The sequence below is a fragment of the Cygnus atratus genome, chromosome 3 (genome assembly GCF_013377495.2).
Source record: "Cygnus atratus isolate AKBS03 ecotype Queensland, Australia chromosome 3, CAtr_DNAZoo_HiC_assembly, whole genome shotgun sequence".
NCBI classification, from domain to species: Eukaryota; Metazoa; Chordata; class Aves; order Anseriformes; family Anatidae; genus Cygnus; species Cygnus atratus.
The window spans coordinates 101,365,669-101,385,974 of NC_066364.1; the positions used below are offsets into that span (position 1 = coordinate 101,365,669).

At 42.0% G+C, this 20,306-nt stretch overlaps 1 protein-coding gene across 3 annotated transcripts in view; it reads right to left on the reverse strand.

Annotated features, from left to right (window-relative positions):
- The window catches only part of KCNK2 (potassium two pore domain channel subfamily K member 2), a 125,932-nt gene that overhangs the window by 60,430 nt on the left and 45,196 nt on the right, over nucleotides 1–20,306 (reverse strand). For 2 of the 3 annotated variants that reach the window (XM_050709901.1, XM_035561067.2), the window contains exons 3-4: nucleotides 15,089–15,399; nucleotides 2,191–2,308 (exon numbers count right to left, since the gene is read on the reverse strand). In XM_050709901.1, coding sequence (XP_050565858.1) covers nucleotides 2,191–2,308; nucleotides 15,089–15,399 — 429 coding nt within the window. Of the gene's footprint in view, nucleotides 1–2,190; nucleotides 2,309–15,088; nucleotides 15,400–16,956; nucleotides 17,134–20,306 lie in introns of those variants that run through there. The other variant, XM_035561084.2, reaches the window with a different exon arrangement.

Sequence of the window (20,306 nt, forward strand, 5' to 3'; positions counted from 1 at the left end):
TTTTAGACTCCCGAGAATTTCAAATATCAAGTTATATGATAAACATATGCCCCCAAGTTGGAACGAATGCCCTCACTTTCAAAAGGTTACTCATATATGAAAAGCTCACACTGTGAACATAAATGCAGTTGATGGCTTGTCATAATATAAAGAATAAGGGAAAATACAGCCAACCATCATGCTCATTTCCTGAGAGAGCCACAATTCCAAAGGCTTTTCATGACACCTCCTTTTCATGTCACATTGGAAGCTCTTTGAACCATCAGGAAGATGGTTCACAGCAGCAACAGTAACAAATATGCAACAGCATTAATGTACACATGCAATTCAGAGATCCTAAGAAACAAACCCAAAAACTGTAACTGATCGCAAGCTTTCATCAGAAGGCTTTCTGATGAAAAGCACAGTTGGTCCAAAGCCAAGATATTTCTCAGAATACTTTTTCTTAGACTTTTTCCTTATGTTTTCTATCACAAAACCTGAAATATTTAGAGTTGTCTAGTTTGAACTTCTGACTACTCTGGTTTGCAGAAATGACCAGAAATATTAATTTTCAAATGTATTTCCTATTGGGTTATCTTGCCTCCTGGGGACAGCAGACCAGAGGACTGGATCCGTTTGCAGATGCCCCTCTCTCCTCTAAGCAGGACACATGTTTTGGTGGTATCAGGTCAATAAATTAAATCAGGAAACATTTTGATTCTGAAAGACCTTAAAGTTTTATTTAGAAATGAAATAGTGAAACAAAATGTTCCACTGCTTTCAGACAATTTTTTGAATCATTTAATTCCCTGGACATTTTTCCAACTTTTTTATTCCTATTTGCAACTGAAACAAATGCTAAGCACTGTCTACAGGACCATGGATATTTACTTGCAATGATATACTTCTATTAAAATATCCTAAAGAGTAAGCAGTAAGTAATTTAGAAGCAAAACATAGTGAACTGCAAAAGATATTGGCCAGTATTAATAAATATGCAGTTTAAAATAGAAGCTAAATTTACAACATCAAGCTTCATGCTGTCAGAAGAGGGTAACATAAGATTGACTGTATAGCTATCCTTCCACGGCTTTTGCTTGTCTTGGTTATAATCTGATAAAATTTCATTTTTCAGTACTTAAAATTAGTGAGTTTGTTGCTAACCTTAGTAAGGTCAGAATTTGACTCTTTGCTTTCACTAAATCTGTGTTTTAGTTTCTCTGGATGTGAAAAAATATTACACCTAGACACAATATTTATACATATACATAGGCATGTATACACACAAACACACAAAAATACTTTTGCAGTTGTACACAAAGAAAAAACAAAGGTATATGAAAAGAACACCCCTTCCTTCACAATGTGCATATAAATATTACACAGAGATAATAAGTGCAACAGTGAAACAATTGCTTATACATTACTCTAACAATGTAGGTCTTAATTATTTTATCTGATTTCTTCAAATTTCCAGCCCACTCTGTGGATGCCCCTCCTGTGACCTGGGAGCTATGCTACATCTTTGAACTGTCTACTGTTTACACTATATTCTAGTCACGGGGAAGAAACTGAAAGGTCAAACACTGCTCCTGCTCACACCTGCCCAGAGGGACAATGGCTCTTGCATGCCGAAAGGGTGCAGAAAGCTCACTGGGCTTGTGTCTATGGACGAATCACCGTATAGCTTTGGACCTTCCTGAATGCAACAGAAGCCTCAAAGTAAGCCTCTGACTGTCAATCTGTCCATCAATACAGCGTTCATAACTGAGTACGCTGAACTGAATCTTTACCATGTTGTCATCTTATTCAAAACAGAGAAAACATAGAGTGGGATTATACAGACTTGAAATTCCATACATCTCCAGCAAGGTTTAATGCACATGTGCTTTAAGTCACGCCCTATTTAACACATGATTACACAGTTGACCAAATTCCCCCTAGAAAATGTTTCCACAGCCTCTTCTAGTCACCTCACAGAAACCTACAGCATCATTTTTTCTTCTGTTGCGGAGTCATTTGCTCAGCTAGGTTAAAGAGAGCTCTAACATCTGCCCCTGCAGCTAAAAAGTAACTCTTTACTTTAAAAAAAAATAAAAAATAAAATAAATAAGATCTGGAAGATATACCATTGACAAATATATGCACACATTTGAAATCAAAAGAGTTTCTTCAGTTACTATAAAAAGATAATAAGCTGTGTCCTACCTATGGTGGTAATAACAGTGCCAGCAAAGAAGAAGGAACTTCCCAAGTCCCAGTGACTGATCTGAGTAGATGTGTTTCCTAAAGGTATGATTCCTGCATTTATTGCTGCCACTACTTGCTGCAAGTTTAAAAAGATTTTCGTCAATATTCATGAAACAAGGATATTAATACACATTACACAGTAATTTGTTAAGTCACTTATTTAACCCAAGCAATAAATCAGCAAAGGATGGGTATTGGGCTGTTTGAGTTTTATCATTCAATCAGGCTAGGATGTAATCTTCAGAACACACCTGAGCACGTCAGCAAGCTGCAGAGCTGTGAGCTCTAAACCCCTAACGCAAAATGAATACAAAATCCACAAAGTCCATAAAAGTCACCTTAACTAGATGACAAACACAATTATTTTAAGTGTTGTAAATATTTGGTGAAGGAAATGATGCATTAGACAAATATTTACAAGTAAAGTTTCCCCAAATATTCCTCTATTGAGTTAGGTAAGCAGATGTATTTTTTAAAACACAGTCATTTTAAAAGAAAAATGTCCATACATTATTTTGGATCAAATTAACTCCAATTAATTGAAACACTTCTGTAGAACAGATGATTCAGTAATTAAAGATTTATAATTACACTTATGATTATAACACTTCCACTATATTAATAACAAATCCAGAGTCAAGTACTAAACATGTATCTCCAAGTTTATACAACTATATACTTCACAAATGTTGTCCTTGAAAAATTCAGTTCCAGCAGCTGAAATGAACAAGCATGACATTTGTGACATTTTCAGAGTCTTGAGAAATATGAAACATTTCTTATTTTGGCAATGTCACCTACTGTAAATTGTTATCACGAAAGAGGATTCCTGTGCAGTTTTATCTCCATTGGAGGTATATACCAGCAGCATTTCAGTTAAACGCTACATGTCAAGAAAAAGTATTTTTTAACTTGCAATAAATATTTTAAGAAACGCAAGCTATAATTTCATTCTGAAACTTTAAAACAGGATTTATTTCATAATTATGATCATAGTAATAATAATTAGTGTTTAACAAAAGAACAGAGGAAGCAATCCTGCATAGCTAAAATGAACATTTTCACTAACCAATAGCTTTCTGCTTGGTGAGTTGTCCAAAAATGACTTTGCAGATAAAGACATTCAGCAACAGGGTAGACCAGAATGTTTTCTGTGTGGGCAGAAAACCCACTGTTTTGGTTTCTGAAACTGTTCTGAAACTGAAACCCTCTGAAACCATTCCACTGTTTCAGAGGAAGATTGTTTTGCAGAATTATTATTATTTTGAATCATAAAATACATCAAAAATCTGCTAATGAAACCATTTCTGTTTCTAAACAGTGCCTGTGGAAGTCAGTTGTTATGGACAGACAAAATATCAATGCTGGGATCACCAGGCTATCAATTTGTAGTGGCTAGATCTCAACCAAAATCCTCCACTTCCAGTTTGCCATTGTCAAAGCTCAGATGCACAAAGCAGCCATTTCCAAATCCACAGCTGTATCTCTACAGCCATGGGGATCTTGCTGCCATTTTCAGCACCCAGGGTTGTCAACAGAAAGCCAGCTAGGGTACTTTTACATGGACTTTACACACTTTGTCTTCTATACCTTCAACTGTTTTCATTTTAAAAATGCTTTAAAATACCAGAAAGGCAGACATCAAAGATGTGGATTTTTCAGTCCTACTGAGGAAGGAGAAAAGGATGGCGAGAGGGAGAGGAAGAGAGTTCAATTTTGCTTTGGGTTTGCAGAATAATGCTGCTTCTATGTTTGTACATTACCTACAACTTGGCAACGATAAGTACTGACAAGTGTTTACATTCCTGTAGGAAGGGACACATCAGACTAAGCCCCATGTGGAAACCAGCCCTCGTACCGATTTCAGAATTTACACATCACAGATATTCCTTTGACTTATAAACCCTAGTGTGCTGCATTATGAAGCCTACTGAATACATTTTGAGTATTTTTTCATTTTATTGAACTAAGAATTTTCACCATATGTCCTTGTACCTGCAAATGGAAATGTGCTCTCCACTGAGGACGTCATATGGTAAAGCGCTGGATCAATATAATTTTATGGGCCCATTCATGGTTTTTTGCAGTTTAGTGTACTGCGTGAATGCCCTATACAGAACAATGCACCTGTTTAGGCAGTCTAACAAGACCAATTTTTATACAGACCCAGATGTAAAATGTTTTCAGAGCTTTGTATCACCACCACAAAATTTTGGAGCCAGACTATATCAGTGTCTTTTCTATGAAAAATATTCTCATTGAAATTCCTCAGAGATCCATGGCAGCCATGCATTTCCTAACTGCAGTATACTACAACTACAGAATTCCAGGGGGAAAAAAAAAAAAAAAGATCCAACGTAACCCAAAACTGCTGTGTTGGATCAGACCTGACCAAACACAACATATGGCTACAAAAGACAATTAGTCTTTCTTATGTCTGGTTTTAACCAACAGCTAATTTGGAAAGGATGAAGAATTAGGGCAAGTAGGAAAGTGGCTTTTTCTTCACACAGCTTCAGACCAGAAGTTTTATGGACTTTGAATGGAAGGCTGCATCTGCATCACAGTGTTAAGATTGCATTGGGTGGATCATTTTACCAAGAATTTAACTACTTTTGGAGACCTCTGGCACTCTGGGAGCCAAGAAATACTGTGACAGTGAGTTCTGCAATTTATCTGTGGATTGTTTAAAAAAGCACTTCCCTTTGAGATTAGTATGTGCTTCCTCATAATTTTATAAAGTTCTTATGCTATGAGAAACATTCCAACAGAAATTTCTTATCTGTCTACTCCAAGAAATTCATGATCTTATAGACCCATCAGCTGCCTCTTTTCCAAGTTAAAGGCTCTTTCTTATTAAATAATGTATTTACCTATTTAAATAAACCAGTTGAATATTGTATATCAGCATTTCTTTATTGCCAGTATTTCTCATTGACCTTCTTTGTACCTTTACTGATTTACCTTACCCATTATTTTAAAAACAGTTTTAGTCAGAAAGGGCCAGATGATGCCTTCTTTATCATCTGGTTATTAAGTTTCCAAATACACACTATTATGCTTTCTTCTCTGTGGTTCCCATGTTTGGGAGAAGCTAGTCTTAAATGTTAGCAGCATTACATTCCTTCAGAGCCATCCATAAGTCTTCCTTACTAACAAGGAAGGATGACAGGCCTAAAAGCAGCAAAGTTGCAGGTTTACTGTGATCAATAACACCATCTCATAAAGTCTTCGAATGTTGCCTCTGGATTTTACTGGGAAGGTAAATTCATCTTAAATTGTTTGGATCAGCGGTTATCTTTCCTCCTTAATTTGGTTAGTGCTAGTGAACAGGTCCTCATCTAAGACTATTACTAAGCAAAATATTAAAAGAAAATAATATATATGACAATTCCTAACATACATGCATTTCAGGGCAATAGCTGCAAAGCAGTTCTCAGCTGTACAAATGTAGCCAGACTATTGGATATTAACATTTTTCTTAGCACAGAATAAAAACACAGCTTTGTACCAGTGTTTTCTGCTAACTTCACCGAAAGCCAGGATCTCACCCTCTGTGTTTAAAAAACAGGTTGTTATTCATTGTCAGTGCTCTTAGGTCCACTTTTCCCTGTCACTTTATTCTTGCTCTTCAGCCTTATTTCTTGACTGATGCCTTACTACAAGAGCAAACACAACCATTTCATTTGTCACAAGTTTAGCATGACTTTCCTTCCTTTATAACATTTTTTTCTGTCTTCTGAGCCCTTTGGAATATCCTAACTTATAAAGTAGCATTAGTAACTCTGTGCATTTTCAATCCTGAAACAGTCAAAGTCATGAAAACTCTGTACAATCTTCGCATTTATCGTAGGTTGTAGATGATAAAGCTTTTTTGTGTTATCTTAACATTGGAATTTCTTGGCATCTAAAAAACTACAATAATACAGTTAAGTAACAGCTTTAGAGGGAATTTTCTAGTTCTTCTTATTAGTATTCCATGTACAAACTAAATTCCAGCTTAAACCTCAGTTCCACTTCACTACTACAGAACCATTCAGCACTAGAATAGGGATGTGGACAGTTTCCATTCTTATACCATGTAGATTATTTCACTTCTCTTGCATTCTTTGAGCATATTTGTTTATCTCTTTTGTACGAGGTGACTGAGGACTGAGCAGAGAAGGGGTCACCCAGCAGACAGAATCCAGTCATGGTCTCTATGTGAAATAGTTTTAATAATATTATTACGTCTGTTCAGTAAAAATACTAGGTTTTTGACCACTTGCTTTTTAATTGTCTTTATAATGGTGAAATTTGGAGCTTTTTTTAAAGAAAAAACATTTTCAATTATCTAAAAATGTTAGGAACTTAATTCCTTTTTTTTTTTTTTTTTTTTAAAGTCACTAGGATCCTTAGGCTAGCTCTGTGCTGTATTTTAGGCATAGGCATGAGCTGTGTTCAGGTCCTAACTTGTACTACAACCAGACTACTTGGCTTTACATCTCTAACCAGGAACAAGCTTCAGTAGAGCATCAGAGAAAAGAGGCAGAGATGTTTGAGCACAGAATGGATGGGCCAGGCATCACTTGTGTTTCTTTTAAAAGAAGTGGACCTGAATTCCAAAAACATAAACACTGCATTCACCGTTTCCGAGAACACTGGGAAAACAAGAGTGACAACATAAAATCTCATTTTAATTAAATGTCAGTTATTCATTTCCTGTATAATTTAGAAACACTTTCCGGTAAATATATTGTGCAGTTTTTGGTTATCACATCTCTGTGTTCACGCAGATAGCTGTCTGGAGAGGCCATGCTGAGCTACCCTTGCAGTTTATCACACAAAACAGCCTTTCAAAAAGCAGTTGTTTTGAGGGGAAAAAAAAAAAAAAAAAACAATAACAATTCTCCTAGGTCAGGGATTTCAACCTTTGCTCCTCTGACCCTGCAAGGAGTCAATGGAAATGAAAGACAAAAGCGAGACTGTTGATGACAGAGCTGCATCCACTAATCTGGGGTCCACATTGCCACAGGAGAAATACAGAGAGGTTTATAAACTGAGGAGGATAGCCTCTGGTAGTCATCCACTTTCTCATCTACAGAACAGGCAGAAATGAGTTTATGTCAAACCAGCCGCCCCTTCTCATCTTCTTCTCCAGCAGGCTCTGAATGCATGCTTTTGTACCATACTGCAGTCACTTCACTTTTCTGAAATGATGTAACACAACATTTTATTACTCTCAGCTTTTCTATCCAAAGATTAAAATAGATTCACCTTAAGTTATGCTGCTAATAAAAAAACAGAGCATGTTCTGTTACCCAGCTTGTCAGGAGTTAGCTTGTGCTTCCTGGCAATCAATTAACAAGTGATGTCAAAAAGTCAGCGATGCCTCAAAGTTTTTGGAAACTCCGTTCTTCACCTGGATTTACTCCTTTGCTGTCCTGCTGCCATTTTGACAAGAGCTCTCCCTCTCTCTCCAGTGTAGCCACATACCTCATGCTGCCCATCTACTGCATGGGTCCTACCTTTGTACTTCTGCTTTGGTTTACAGAGAATGGAAATCCCAGTTCTGTGTTCAGAGGCACACTAGGATGCTTTTAACACTTAGCAAATGACAACATTTCTCATCCAATGTTCACAATCTACTTGAACTAAAAATATATAGAAACATATTTAAAAAACATTTATATTTCTAACTACATCTTACAAACAGTATGTATATAAATTTTGTGTGTGCTTACATACATATAGACATATGTACAGACACACATCTAGGGAAGAGGGCTTTTCTTTGCTTCTTGAGCTTAAAGATGGGAAGAATTATTCAGACAGCTGCTCAGGAAAATTGATTTACCAATGAGTCATAGCTGCCACCCTTCTAAGACAAAAGCTGTCATTCAGATGCACTCAAGCTAGCTAGGTTCTTGGTCCTGTAAAACTGTTCATCTGAAATAAATATATCATGTAAGAGCCCAAATGCCAGCAGCGGGAAAAAAAAAAAAAAAGTTAGAAACCACTCTGCTTGAAGAGAGAAGCAAAAAGGATGGGTAGAATTTATTTATTATTCTCCCAAAAGTTTGTATTGCTTTTATGCTCATGAAGGGTAAAGAGCGTGTGCATAAAGAAATCGCTTTTGGTTTAACTGCCATGAAGAAAATAACTACAGAAGAGCTATTTGTACTGACAGTATGCTATGATAGGAGCAGTCCCAGGCAACAGAAAGTTTGGCAAAAAAACCCTCTCTCCATACGCTGAGGCAGAAGAGGGAACTTCTGGGAGGGGAGGGTAGAGAGCCAGGACTACCTCTATACTTCAAAATAAGGTCACCTGCTTTGATGGGCAGACACCTTACTAAGGACAGACACATGCAAAGGGTAACAACACAGACTACAGTTCCTGCAGTTCATGTTTTCACTGCTTTAAATGTCATTCATTTCATGTTGCTTCACAAAGAGCATTAACAGGCAGCTCTGCAACTGGTATTTGCAATTTGTCATAAGCTTCAAGTCTGAAATGCAGCAGCATAACTTAGTACATTAAAAAAACTGATGCAACGGTATTTTGGATCCCCAGATAAATAAATCAAATACACTGCAGCATCAATTTCTTTTATACTGGTCTGTCAGTCTTTTCAAGGATCTAAGGTTTATGAAGCACAAACACCTGCTGCTTGCAGGCTAGGATCTAGACCAAAATGGGATACTTTCTGTTCCTTTTTGGGGAAGCTGGAAGGAAGTGCAAAAGGGAGAGTCTAAGCTGGTCTCAGCTGGGCAGGGTCTGAGCTGGCGCATGGCAAACTCCCACAAAAGGTTCCAAAAAGTTCCTCAAAAAGATCACAGGACTGAGAATGTCTATCAACATTGTGATTCAAAGAATGGATAAAATTTCATTCAAGATGAATAGGCTTAGCTAATACATTTTAAATTTATATAAGTAAATTACAGATTTGCCTGAAAACAAAATCTTTGCATATCTGTGACTTATTATTTCCAAAAATGATAACGCGAGCTCAAAAAGCTTCTGATCTCTGGGAGAGAAAGAAGGGTTTGCACTTCTTTATTTTAACAGTTTTCTACCTGATCTGAGAGGTTGTGGCTCAAGGAGCTTATCTGGCTGAAATAAAACAACGTAATTCTGAGGATGCAGCAAAATTAGTTTCTTAGGGCTAAGATGCAAGTTGTAAAAAATCCTATGAAAAAGATATAAAATCAGCTACTGGTGGAGGTTTACCATAATGAAAAATACATCCAAGCTACTTCAATCTACAAAAACGAAGTCACAGAAAATACATATTTTGAAGTAAAATATTTTTAACAAGAAATTAAGTCAGAAGACATGATGACATTCTGGTGATACAAGTTTGATGAAAGAAATGCAGGTCCCATGACATTCATAACTGTATCGGGCTTTCCTCAAGAGAGATAAAGAAAAAAAAAAGAAAAAAAAACACACACATCTTTCCTCCAGAGAGGTAAAGAGAAAATACATTTTAGTCTCATTCACAACCTAAAAGATGAATGCAAAGTAAAGGGAGAATTTAGCCCTTGCAAACATAGGATATGTTTGCATGGAACATATCCTGGAAACAGGCAAGGCAAGGCGCACTACTGTGGACCCCAGCCCTGAGAGCTTTCTTCTCATGTTAACCACAAAGCCCATGCAGAACCCAAGGAAATCAACTTGTGTGATCAAGGTCAATTCAGCTAATCTTGATGGTTCATTAATTCTTTTTTCTTTTAAATATAAGCGCATTTTTGTGGGCATTCAGTTTTCAGAGGAAGCCACATACTCTGAAAGGGGCTGGATAAAAATCTCTACAAAGTCCTTTACTGCAAGGACAGCTTGATGCGGCACCATGAAAAGCTGCTCAGATTTTGAAATGAAGGCTTTATAAAACAAGAGTTACCACAAACAGCACTTGGAACACATTAAAAGATTGTGCTGTTTATTCTGATATTAATTCTTCCACTTGTTAGGGTCTTTAGAATAAACATATTTGAAGGAATTTTCTGCTAAAAGAACCAGAAATTAGATATGTTCTCTTATTTAGTTTCAGTTTTTACTTTAAAAGTCTTTATTAGCTTTCAGAAGTTACTAAGATAACTAAAATAATTCACACCAGTTTTCTAGGACGCTTCAGATATTTAAAATAATCTGAAATTTCTCTTATTCCCAATTTTTGTACAGTAATACACTAAACAACTTGATGCTTGGGGAGTAAAAGGACTTTCTTTTCATTTTGGTTTATAAAGGCCAACACTAAAACAGATAACTGCTAAGTAATACATAATTAGGTGTTATTTATACAAAGAGCTCTTCTCTCTGCCTCTCCCTCTTTTTTTTTTTTAATCAGCTTTCTCTTTGGCAGGAGGACAAATACCCATCTCTCATTGCCAAGACAGCCCACAATACACGACGCTGGTCACATCCTAACATGATGTGCATGTATACAGCATGAATACAGCAGGAGATCTTTCTGGGTACCTGGCAATACTTTGTGCATCTGAGTTTGGAAACTGCCTCCGACATTTTCAAAACTTTACTGGCAAGTTTAGCAGAGGGAATAGTAGACACACTAAAGGAGAAATGAAGCTGGAATAAAATAATTAGAGATTCAAGTGCTCTAATTAGAGATTTTTTTCATTCTCTAACTCTTATTGTTCCTTGGATTACTCCCAGGTTTCTATCAGCTTCTGTCAACAAAAAACTCACTAGTGGAGAAAAAAAATGTTCCACCAGAGATGTAAAAAATCCCTACCATAAGTGAGGATCAGTTTTTGTTTGTTTGTTTGTTTGTTTTCCTTTCTCATATACATGAAATCCAGACAGCCTGACTACCTCTACTCTTTTATTTTGTCATCTGCTATGGCATGTCAGGGCCAAGCTGAGAGCAGGCACGGACAGAGAAACCAAAAAAAAACATCCATGAAAATTGAGAAGAGCTCTTCTTCTTGCAGCAGAAATAGTAGCAAAGTCTCTGGCCACACCCCCTTCCACAGCTTTATAATGTGTGAGATATTATACATAACCTTCACCAAACACTTCCTCATCTGTTAATAGCCAAGACCCTTTCAAGACCTTCCAGCCGAAACTTTAAAAACACAAGTTTGACATGAGACCACACACAGCTTGCTGGGCTGTTGCGTCCTCATCAGACTCACCCAGGCAGTGTTTGTACGTTCACAAATTTCCATCACAGGGGATTTCTTTAGCCGTATATCGTGGGTACACCAGCACTTAACGCTGTGCACTGCCAAGCTCAGCATCAGTGTGTAGAGCACACAGTGATCCACTTAATATCGTTGTTAATACTTGCTTTGGGCTACAGCAAACGGAGTTGAAATTGCCTGAAAAAATGGGCTCTTGGGTGTACAGAAACCCCCTGCATGACTTGTGCACATACGAAGGGTTGGTGCTAAATAGCTGTGCTTGTGGAATATCAAAAAATAGTTTCTGGAATCAGGCCCCAAGGTCATGCATTGCTGTTGTTCATTTCAGGTGTATTTTATTGCGGTGAGGCAACAAGGAACTGAAGTAGTGAGCACTGAAAGGGATTTGCAGCACCAGAGCATGGAAGTCAGTGACGGAGCAGGTCATGAAGACCACCTCTTTGTCAGCACACACGCAATGCTGCTGGACTCGGCTGACCTCCCAGAAGTTACGAGGAAAACCCAGGTCATTTTTCTGAGGCAGATTAGGTTGCTTGGCTGTCATCAGCAGGGCACTCTATTGCATTCACTTTACATGACCTCTGTGCTGCATAGCAGCTCTCCATCACCCCAGGTTTCGCATGTATATCAGATATATAAAGTATCTACAAGTATAATTCCCACTGAGCACACCTAGAGGAGCCACACAATCAATGTGAAAACGTATAGTTTCAGGAATTCTGAACCCGAGCAATAAAGCTCTGTGTGTTAAAAAGTTATCAGTAGCATATACTATTGTGCCAGGAAGGTTTTGAGTAACTGGTGAAATAAACCAAGGATGAAGAAGACAGGAAGCAAAAATTCCCTGTCCTGTGTGCATTGCTAGAAGCTCACAACTTTGTGTGTTGTAGTCAGCTCTGGGGCAAAGGGAAGATTTTAGCAAAGATGATGGAAACTAGCACCTGTGTGCTAGCGAATTGGACTTTTCCACTTGCACAAATGGTTTTGGTTGAATTTGTGGTCTCAGGCCAGTCTTCCCAACTTGCTCACTGAGCCACCACACAATGTACTGTCAGTTAGGAGTCGATGGGATGGTCAAGACTGCTTGAGAGTAAGGGTTAAATGGCAGATCCGAAATTGTGAAGATTGCAAATGCCTTGCATGATAAGCACCTTGAGCAAAGACTAGCACAAACAAGAGTCAAACCAGTTTCTGAATTCCCAGAACATTAAGTTCAAAAGGAAAATTTTACAATGAATTTCATTATAGTTTGACTCAATGTAAACACTTGATTAAAGAAGACATTATAGTCTGTAAGCTCTGTAATTTTCTTCACACACACTAAGCATTCCAGCTTCCTGGTGCGCTAGAACATATTAATTTTCAGTTTGGTATCTTTCAGCGAATTCTTAAATATCGTTTACTTTTTCCTTACATGCACTATTTAGTTTTATTCATACAGACATCCAATGGAAACTGAAAAAACACCGCATTATACTGTACTAATAGTCAGACATAAGCCCAGAGAGACAAAATGCTTTCCAATAATTTAGCTTCTGTGACAAAGTGGGAAGAAATTTGACCCCATGGTTAGGGTAGCTGGGAAAAAATGGATTTGATATGCTGCTTTTCCACAGATTTCCTGTTTTATTTTGGGCAAGCCACTTAATTCCAGATCCTTAAACAATTTGATGTAATCCATTGTCACTTATTCCGCAGAAAGAAAGGCATCTACATGTACTTGTAGGACTTGCCCTTGGCTCCCTTGTGCCTCTGTCCTCCTCCTATAAAAGGGGAACCACAGCACCTTCCTGCCTCCATGCCCTGGTCTTCACAGTGCTGAGGAGGGGTCTGATCAGCAGAAAGGAACAAGGAGGAATTAAGTTTTTTTCCGTTTAGCCAGCCGACAAGCACTGCAAATTCTTCCCACAAGTACCACCTCGCATTCACGTGCTGTGGGTGGTTGTGTCCCCCGCCGTGCTCCAAAAGCCTTTGTTTTTTCTGGTCATGCCAAGATCGCTAGCTGGAAGGGAACTAATTCTGATACGGGTATCTGTGCACTGATAGCTGTGCTGAAGCTGTCATTTATTTTACACAGCACATCAAATGGGCTTTCAATGCTGATGAAGTGGTTTTCTACTACCAGTCTGTGCTTCTGGGTAGGGAATCATAAATGCTTAAATATCTAAGTACTCCAGTGCAAATTTCAACATTTTTTTGCCTTCAGGACCATCTCGTAGACGATGTAAGATAATATTGCTTCCATATTTCTATTTTTATCTTCAAAAGTACGGGATCTGACCTAAAAAATTCAGATGGGATATTTATACTAGCTACAAGAGATTATTTTTAATCAGAATGTGTGTGTATATCTCTTTGAAAGATTAGTTCACATTCTGCTGGTAAAAACGCCGAAACATATTTATTACATAGCATCAAAATTGTTCAGATCGACAGCACCTCCTCGGGAATGCCTAGTTGGGACACATGGAGATAGGAATTGCTGAATAGTCATTTAAAAGGTGCCACTCTTGGAATAATTCTGAGGGAAAAGGAAAAGCAGGGGGAGCAGAAATCACAAACTGCAAGACATTTTCCCAGTTTGCCTTCAAAATTTAGAAGTGGTGTGTCATAAAAATAACTCAGTAAACCAGAGCTTTGTATTTGAAGCTGCAAAAAAACAGGTGTCCGTGCCAACGCCATGCTCAAGGCAGGTTGGTCTAGGTAGCTAAAATCAAATTCTAAGCTCTCAGCCAGATCTGCTCTTAAAATCCACCTCCAGAAGGCCATGCTGCCCATGCCACTGGCAAGCTCTGGAGCCTGCGCTACCCATGGCACATGGATGCCCCCCACCCTCTTCTGCTTGTCTCCTTCCCACCCACAGCCCCACAGCCCCAGACAGCCCCGTGGCTCCTGTGAATGAAAGGATCAATCCCTGCCAGCTCTTGGCTGTTCACTCCAGCCTCCCACTCCCAGAAGTGACATTTTTGGCAGCCCCTTGCTGTTCCCTGCAGTGCTGCTGGATAGCCATAAGAATATGGGCACACGGGATTTAAGTTGGAAAAGACCTCATGAGGCTCTGAATCTGGTTCTGTGCTACTGCAAATAAATATTTCCTAAGGTTCTGAGCCAGGTGACCTGCAAGGGTAAAGTCGTGTTAGTAGGAACACACCGATTTACATCAGCTGGGGATGTGCCTTTAAGAAGCACAGAAAATTGAGATTTAAGATCAAAATAGCAAGTGCATGGTGCTTTCCTGTACTTAAAACAAAATCAATAAAAAGAAGCATACAGCTGGAAGGAAAGCTAGCTTGATACAATCACGGTAAATTAGAACTCCTTCAAGGCAATGGATGGTGTATTTTCTTCTTCAGGATTGGGCTTCTCAGATATTGACAGACCTAGTAAGGCACGAATCAATATATCAACTCCTTTGTGAACTATTAATTATATATATTGCTGATGAATAATCATTTAATTACCATAATGGGTGGCTTCAATGAAAAGGCTGTCTCCGAGTGCACTGGACCTAAAAATAGCAATAGCTTTTCCAACACGAGTCTTTGCATGGAAATGCTATTGCTCAACTTCTGGCCTCACCACTTGTTACATTGCTTGGCCAACACAGAGCTCGGCTAAGACAGCTCTCCCCCTGTATGCCAGCAGTGCTGCCATACGTTATTTGTCCCTCTAAGGCAGGGCAACGAGGGTGTCGTATGGATTACCTGAATCAGTTCATCAAGCTCTGTTGCATTCACACAGGAATGCTGAGACACAAACGTCTGCTTCTGAATCACAATGGTGGTTTTCTGGGAGGTTTCATGAGGCTGCTCCAGGGCTTTAAACACTGTTGCTCCAATTATTAAATACACGACCACCACCAGAAAAATTGTTGAGACTGTCTTCCATTTCATAACATTAATAGCTGAATCGCTTTCCTCCCGTGAAGTGAGCACAGTAGGCTTGGTAGAAAATGATAATCTTGGTTTGGAGTTCTGAGTGGCCGATTTGGGATCCAGCAAGTCAGGTGCCGCCACTAACAAAACAGAAAAAGAAAGTTAATTTTTACAGGGCTGGTCAGCGTGTGTTAACAGAGCTTCCTTCTTGCCAAGAGATTACAGAAATTGTGCTGCTTCCAACTGGAATTCTTACATAGTGGAATCTTTCCCTTAAATCCCATGCCGCCTTACAACAAAACTGCTGCTCGGGGAAGTGTTATCTGTTTACACTCACACCCACATTTGCAACATTTTCTCTGTGTGTGTCCTCCCCTTAGGATACTCGATCACTTCCAAAAGGCAGGATTTCCCCTATTTGCGTATTTGTGTAAGGTGGCATTTTGCTGCAGAGATTCTTTACGTCCTCCGCTGTCTTAAGCACCGCTAAGCAGCTTTCCAGCTGTATTTCCTTGGCACTACAGAAGTAGCAGAAAAATGCAAAGCCGTCTTTCTCTCACCTATGCTACCCCGTGCTCCGACAAACGCTCTCTTACAACAGTTGCACGATCGCTTTGCAACTCCCCAGACACAGCCATAAAAACAACGCGCTCTTCATCACACCGCTCCTAAAGCGTTAATTGCGTATCGATCAAACCCTTCGGAAAATACCAGTAAAACACGTGCACTTACTGGAAAAGTCACCCATTTGTTAAAGCGGGTATTTTTATTTACAGCTACGAAAACCCACAGGGTTAGGAAACGAGCAGCTGAGTGCGTTATCAAGTGTCTCCATAACTCATGTGACTGCCAGCAACTACACGGGCACTGAAAAAAAAAAAAAAAAGAAAAAAAAATCCGCCACATCAAGTGCAGGTAAAGGTCTCCTGCGGGATGATGGCCGCGGCAGTTGACTGCAGAAGCTATATTTAATTTGTCTTGAATTACAAGTACACGCTGAACGGCCGCAGCACGGCTCCCAGCTGCCGGGGGGGTGGAAGCCCAGCTGTGGAGGCGGAGGGGAGCCCCCCCGGTTGGCAGAGCCGGGACCCGACGGCCCCGCAGGGGCACCCCGGGCACCTGCTGCGGCGGGGGGTAGGGGATGGGGCGGGGGGGGAGCATCGATCCCCGACCTCCGGCCAAAGTGGGGGGTCCTGAGCACCCCCGCATCCCTTTCACTCCCTTCGGGTCCGGCTCACCACGACCCCCCTCCCAGCCGGGGGCCGGGCGCGGCGCCCCCCCTGCACACACCTGCCCGCACCGCGCTGCGCACCCCCGGCCTCACCTCCCCGCACCCCTCACCGTGCCGGGGGGCGACCCTCCGAGCCCCCCGCGGATGGGGGCTGCGGTGCGGGAGAGGGGGGGGTCCAGGGCCGCCCCCTCCCCTCCCGGCCGGCCCCGCCGAGCCGCGGCGGCGAACAAAGGAGCGGGCACCGGGCACCGCCGCCCCCTCCCCGCGGCCGGTGCAATGCGCCGGGGGACCCCCGCCGGGATGCTCCGGAGACGGGAAGGGGATGGAAGGGAAGGGAAAAAGGAAGGGGAGAAGGGCAGGGCAGGCGGCCAGGCAAGGTGGAGAGGGGCGCGGGGAGGCAGGGGCGCACGCAGCATCCGCAGGGCTGGCAGCGGGGAGGGAGGCACGCCATTGTGCTCCTACTCACTTCTTATTTACCGACCCGCTGCCCTCTCCTCGCTCCACGGGCGGGCATCTTCTCGGGGCTCGGGCGGGTGCAGTCGGAGCCGGTTAAAGAGGCAGGAGAAGAAGCAGGAGAAGAAGGCAGAGAGGAGGAGGAGGAGGCTGGCGGGTGGGTCCGGAGCGCAGGGAGCGGCAGGGGCGGGCGGGCTGGCGGCGCGGATCCCGCGGGCTCCCCCCGGCCCCGGGGCGGGCGAGGTGCCTCGGGGCGCGCATCGCGCTCCGCCGCCTCCGCGCGTGCCCGCCTGCGCGCGTGCCCGCGGCTCCGGACGGGCGCCGGGGGCGTGCGGAGCAGCCCCGGCCCTTTTGGGGGGCGGCCGCCCCCTAAAATCCCCCGCCCCTGCTCCCACTCCCCGCTCCGCGCCAGCCTCCGCGCCCCTGCGCCCCTCGCCAAGCGCCCACCCGAGGGACCGAGGGCGACCTGGCTCCCGGCCCCGAGCCCGGGCCGGTCACCCCAGCCCAAGGGAGACGCTAGGAGAGCTGCCCGAGCTGTGGCTGCTGCCCCCCAGGAGCCTGAAGTGATCCCCGTGATTTTGGCCTCGGGCTAAACCCGGTGTCAGCCACACGTGACGTTAGCCACAGGTCCGTTGTTCATGCCAAGGTGATGAAGGTCTGCGCTCATCTAAAAGACAGAAGAACATTTGCCAGGAACACCCCAAAACTGCTTCCACCACTGTATAAAGTCTCCGCAAATGCGTTCAGAATTTACTCACCATACCAAGTGGGTGTAGGTCGCAAGAATTTCACGCCAGAGGCTATCTCTGTAAAACGGCCAAAGGCAGTCATACCTCGGGTGCTTGATGGGCTTTAATCCTGCTCAAATCAGCAGCACCATCAGCAAACACTTTAGAAGCCACTTATTTTAGCACGTTGCTGTATCAATGTGACATAATACAAATGAGTGTAATACCGAGTTCCTTAGGACTCCCATTTCAGCAGCATCAATCATGCCGCTCCTCCCTGGCATGCCCGCGTCTCTGCAATTTCTGCTGGAGTCCTTTCCTACTGCTCCCCATCCCGCCAGCCGACGGAGCAGTTGTTGAATGACGAGAGATGCTGGGCCCAACGCAGCAAGTAGCCCCTCCATCACATGCAGGACTCCATTCACATAGTCCTAACCCTCGAAGAATCAAATCCTCAAATGGTGTCAGAAGCCAGCCCTGTGGCTCTTGAAGATAGAGGATTTTCAAGCCTGGAGCTCTTTTTATACAAAAAAAAAAAGATCATCGTCTTTCACCCTTCTCCCCAAAAGATGTCTCAGCCACAAGCATATGTTAACACTGCCTGGTCCTAGCTCATGGAAAAGAATCGCCTGATAGGATTTCTTCCAGCATCCTATGGGAAATCAGGCATGAGCATTTTCCTGCACACTGAGCTGAGTCTGTGTAAAATATTGTGGAAAATACTACTACATGCCTTTCTTTAGCAATCTAAATATTTGGAATCCAATTTTGTTTTTGCAAATGGAGGAATTATTATTAAATGTTGAAAAAGGATCAGACTTATTGCCTACAATTTGAAAGCAGTGGGAAGCCTCCCGATAGCTTCAGCAGGGTTTGGATCAGGCCTTTCATTTAGGCATTCAACCAAATGGGCAGGAACCATTTTGGGTAGCAGGAGAGATCCGCTCCAGAAATGACTGTGATGGTGCCCTACCTCTGACAGCTGAAAAGCTGTCCCTGGGAATGTAATTATTTCAATTAATTACCTAGTGAACATCTTAAATATCTCCTTTGAAGTGGCTGGTATTTTCCACCTACAGTGATCACAGCCACGGTCCTCAGCTGGAGATCACTGCTTTTTTAGACTGGACTTCAGCTCTGCAATCGCATTTCCACCTGGGATGTAAACATTCCATATACAGTACCTTTAACGACAAGCATCATCCAATCAAGACTCATCCAATCAAGAAAAACAGCCTTTCTTTTTGGGGTGTACAACAAAAGCTATTGTGTGTAGCAACTCCCATGTTCTTGAGGCCTTATACAGCACCAACATTTATTCTGTAGAGTTGTGCATGACGATATTTGTATTGCAACATGCACCACACATTGTTTGAATATTGTGTGTGACCATTTCACCCTCAAATTTGGAACTGACATTGGAATGGTTTGAAGTGTCAGGCCTGTAGCAGTCCTGAACTTTGCTAAACAAACACACTCAAATGCAGCGTGTCACTGGCAGTGTGTCACTGACAAAACACACCACCAACCAACGTGGATGAGATTAAGTAATAAAAGGGGTTATAACACGGAGCTCCAGCCTTGAAAGCAAATGGGCTTGCTGCTGTGCCAAAGAGATTTATCCGAACAAACTAAACAAAATCCTCAAATGCTTACAAGTCAAAGTATCTACAGGTTTGTACATTCCATGCTAACACGAGAAAGGCTGGCAAAGTACAGGACTGACAAAAGCTGTCTGAAAATATGGTGGCATGAGCTTGGGATGGCCACAGTACTCACAGAGGGCGGCTACGGGAAGCTGCTCGACCCTTTGAAATGTTAAAAGTAGGCTCGGCCGAGAGAGGCAGGCAGGCAGCAGGCAGAGGAAGTGGCCGTGACATGATAAACATAGCAATCACATATTCATACAAATAACAGCTGTAGATGACCTAAGCATAGATTTGATAGGGCAAGAGCGCACTTGTAAGGAAATAGTTATTCCAGAAGAATAGAAAGACTAATTTAAAAAGCCTACATAAATAAAATACCCTTATCTGATGCTGCTTTCTGTTCCTCTTTTCAGCCACAGGAGCCATCCCCCCCCAGAAGGCCAGGAGAAGCACAAGGGGTTCCTCCACAGCCCCACTGCCGGGTGCCACAAAATCTGTTCTCCTCTAGCCAGCTGCATAATAGGAGGCATCCCAGCTTCCAGCCTTCTTTATTCTCATTTAATTGCCAAGGATTTCTGCATCCCCAAGGGGCTGTTATGGCACGGCATCCCATGAGGGCATTTCCCTCCCTGCTTACTCCCAACACAAGAGCATCTCTGGGTTTCTGCACAGAAACACAGCTTTCCATAACTGCTGTACCTTGAAGGGAAGCGTGGAGAAGACTCAGACGAGGGTCCAGGCACATTTGGGCCCACGGGTGGTAATTTAGGCCCTCTTTTCCTCCCAGAGTTGCTTCAGGGATGTGGCCCTCCAGCGCTTCTCACCAATCAGGAAAAGATTGGTGCTGCTCAGTTTTATTACAACAAAGCCCAGCAGAAATACTGCTGCACTTATTTACTAGGTTAATTTTAATGCAATTTTTATGTATTCAGCAGGACCTACAATCGACTTGTCTCTTGACTTCTTCAGAGACATTGAAAGATCTC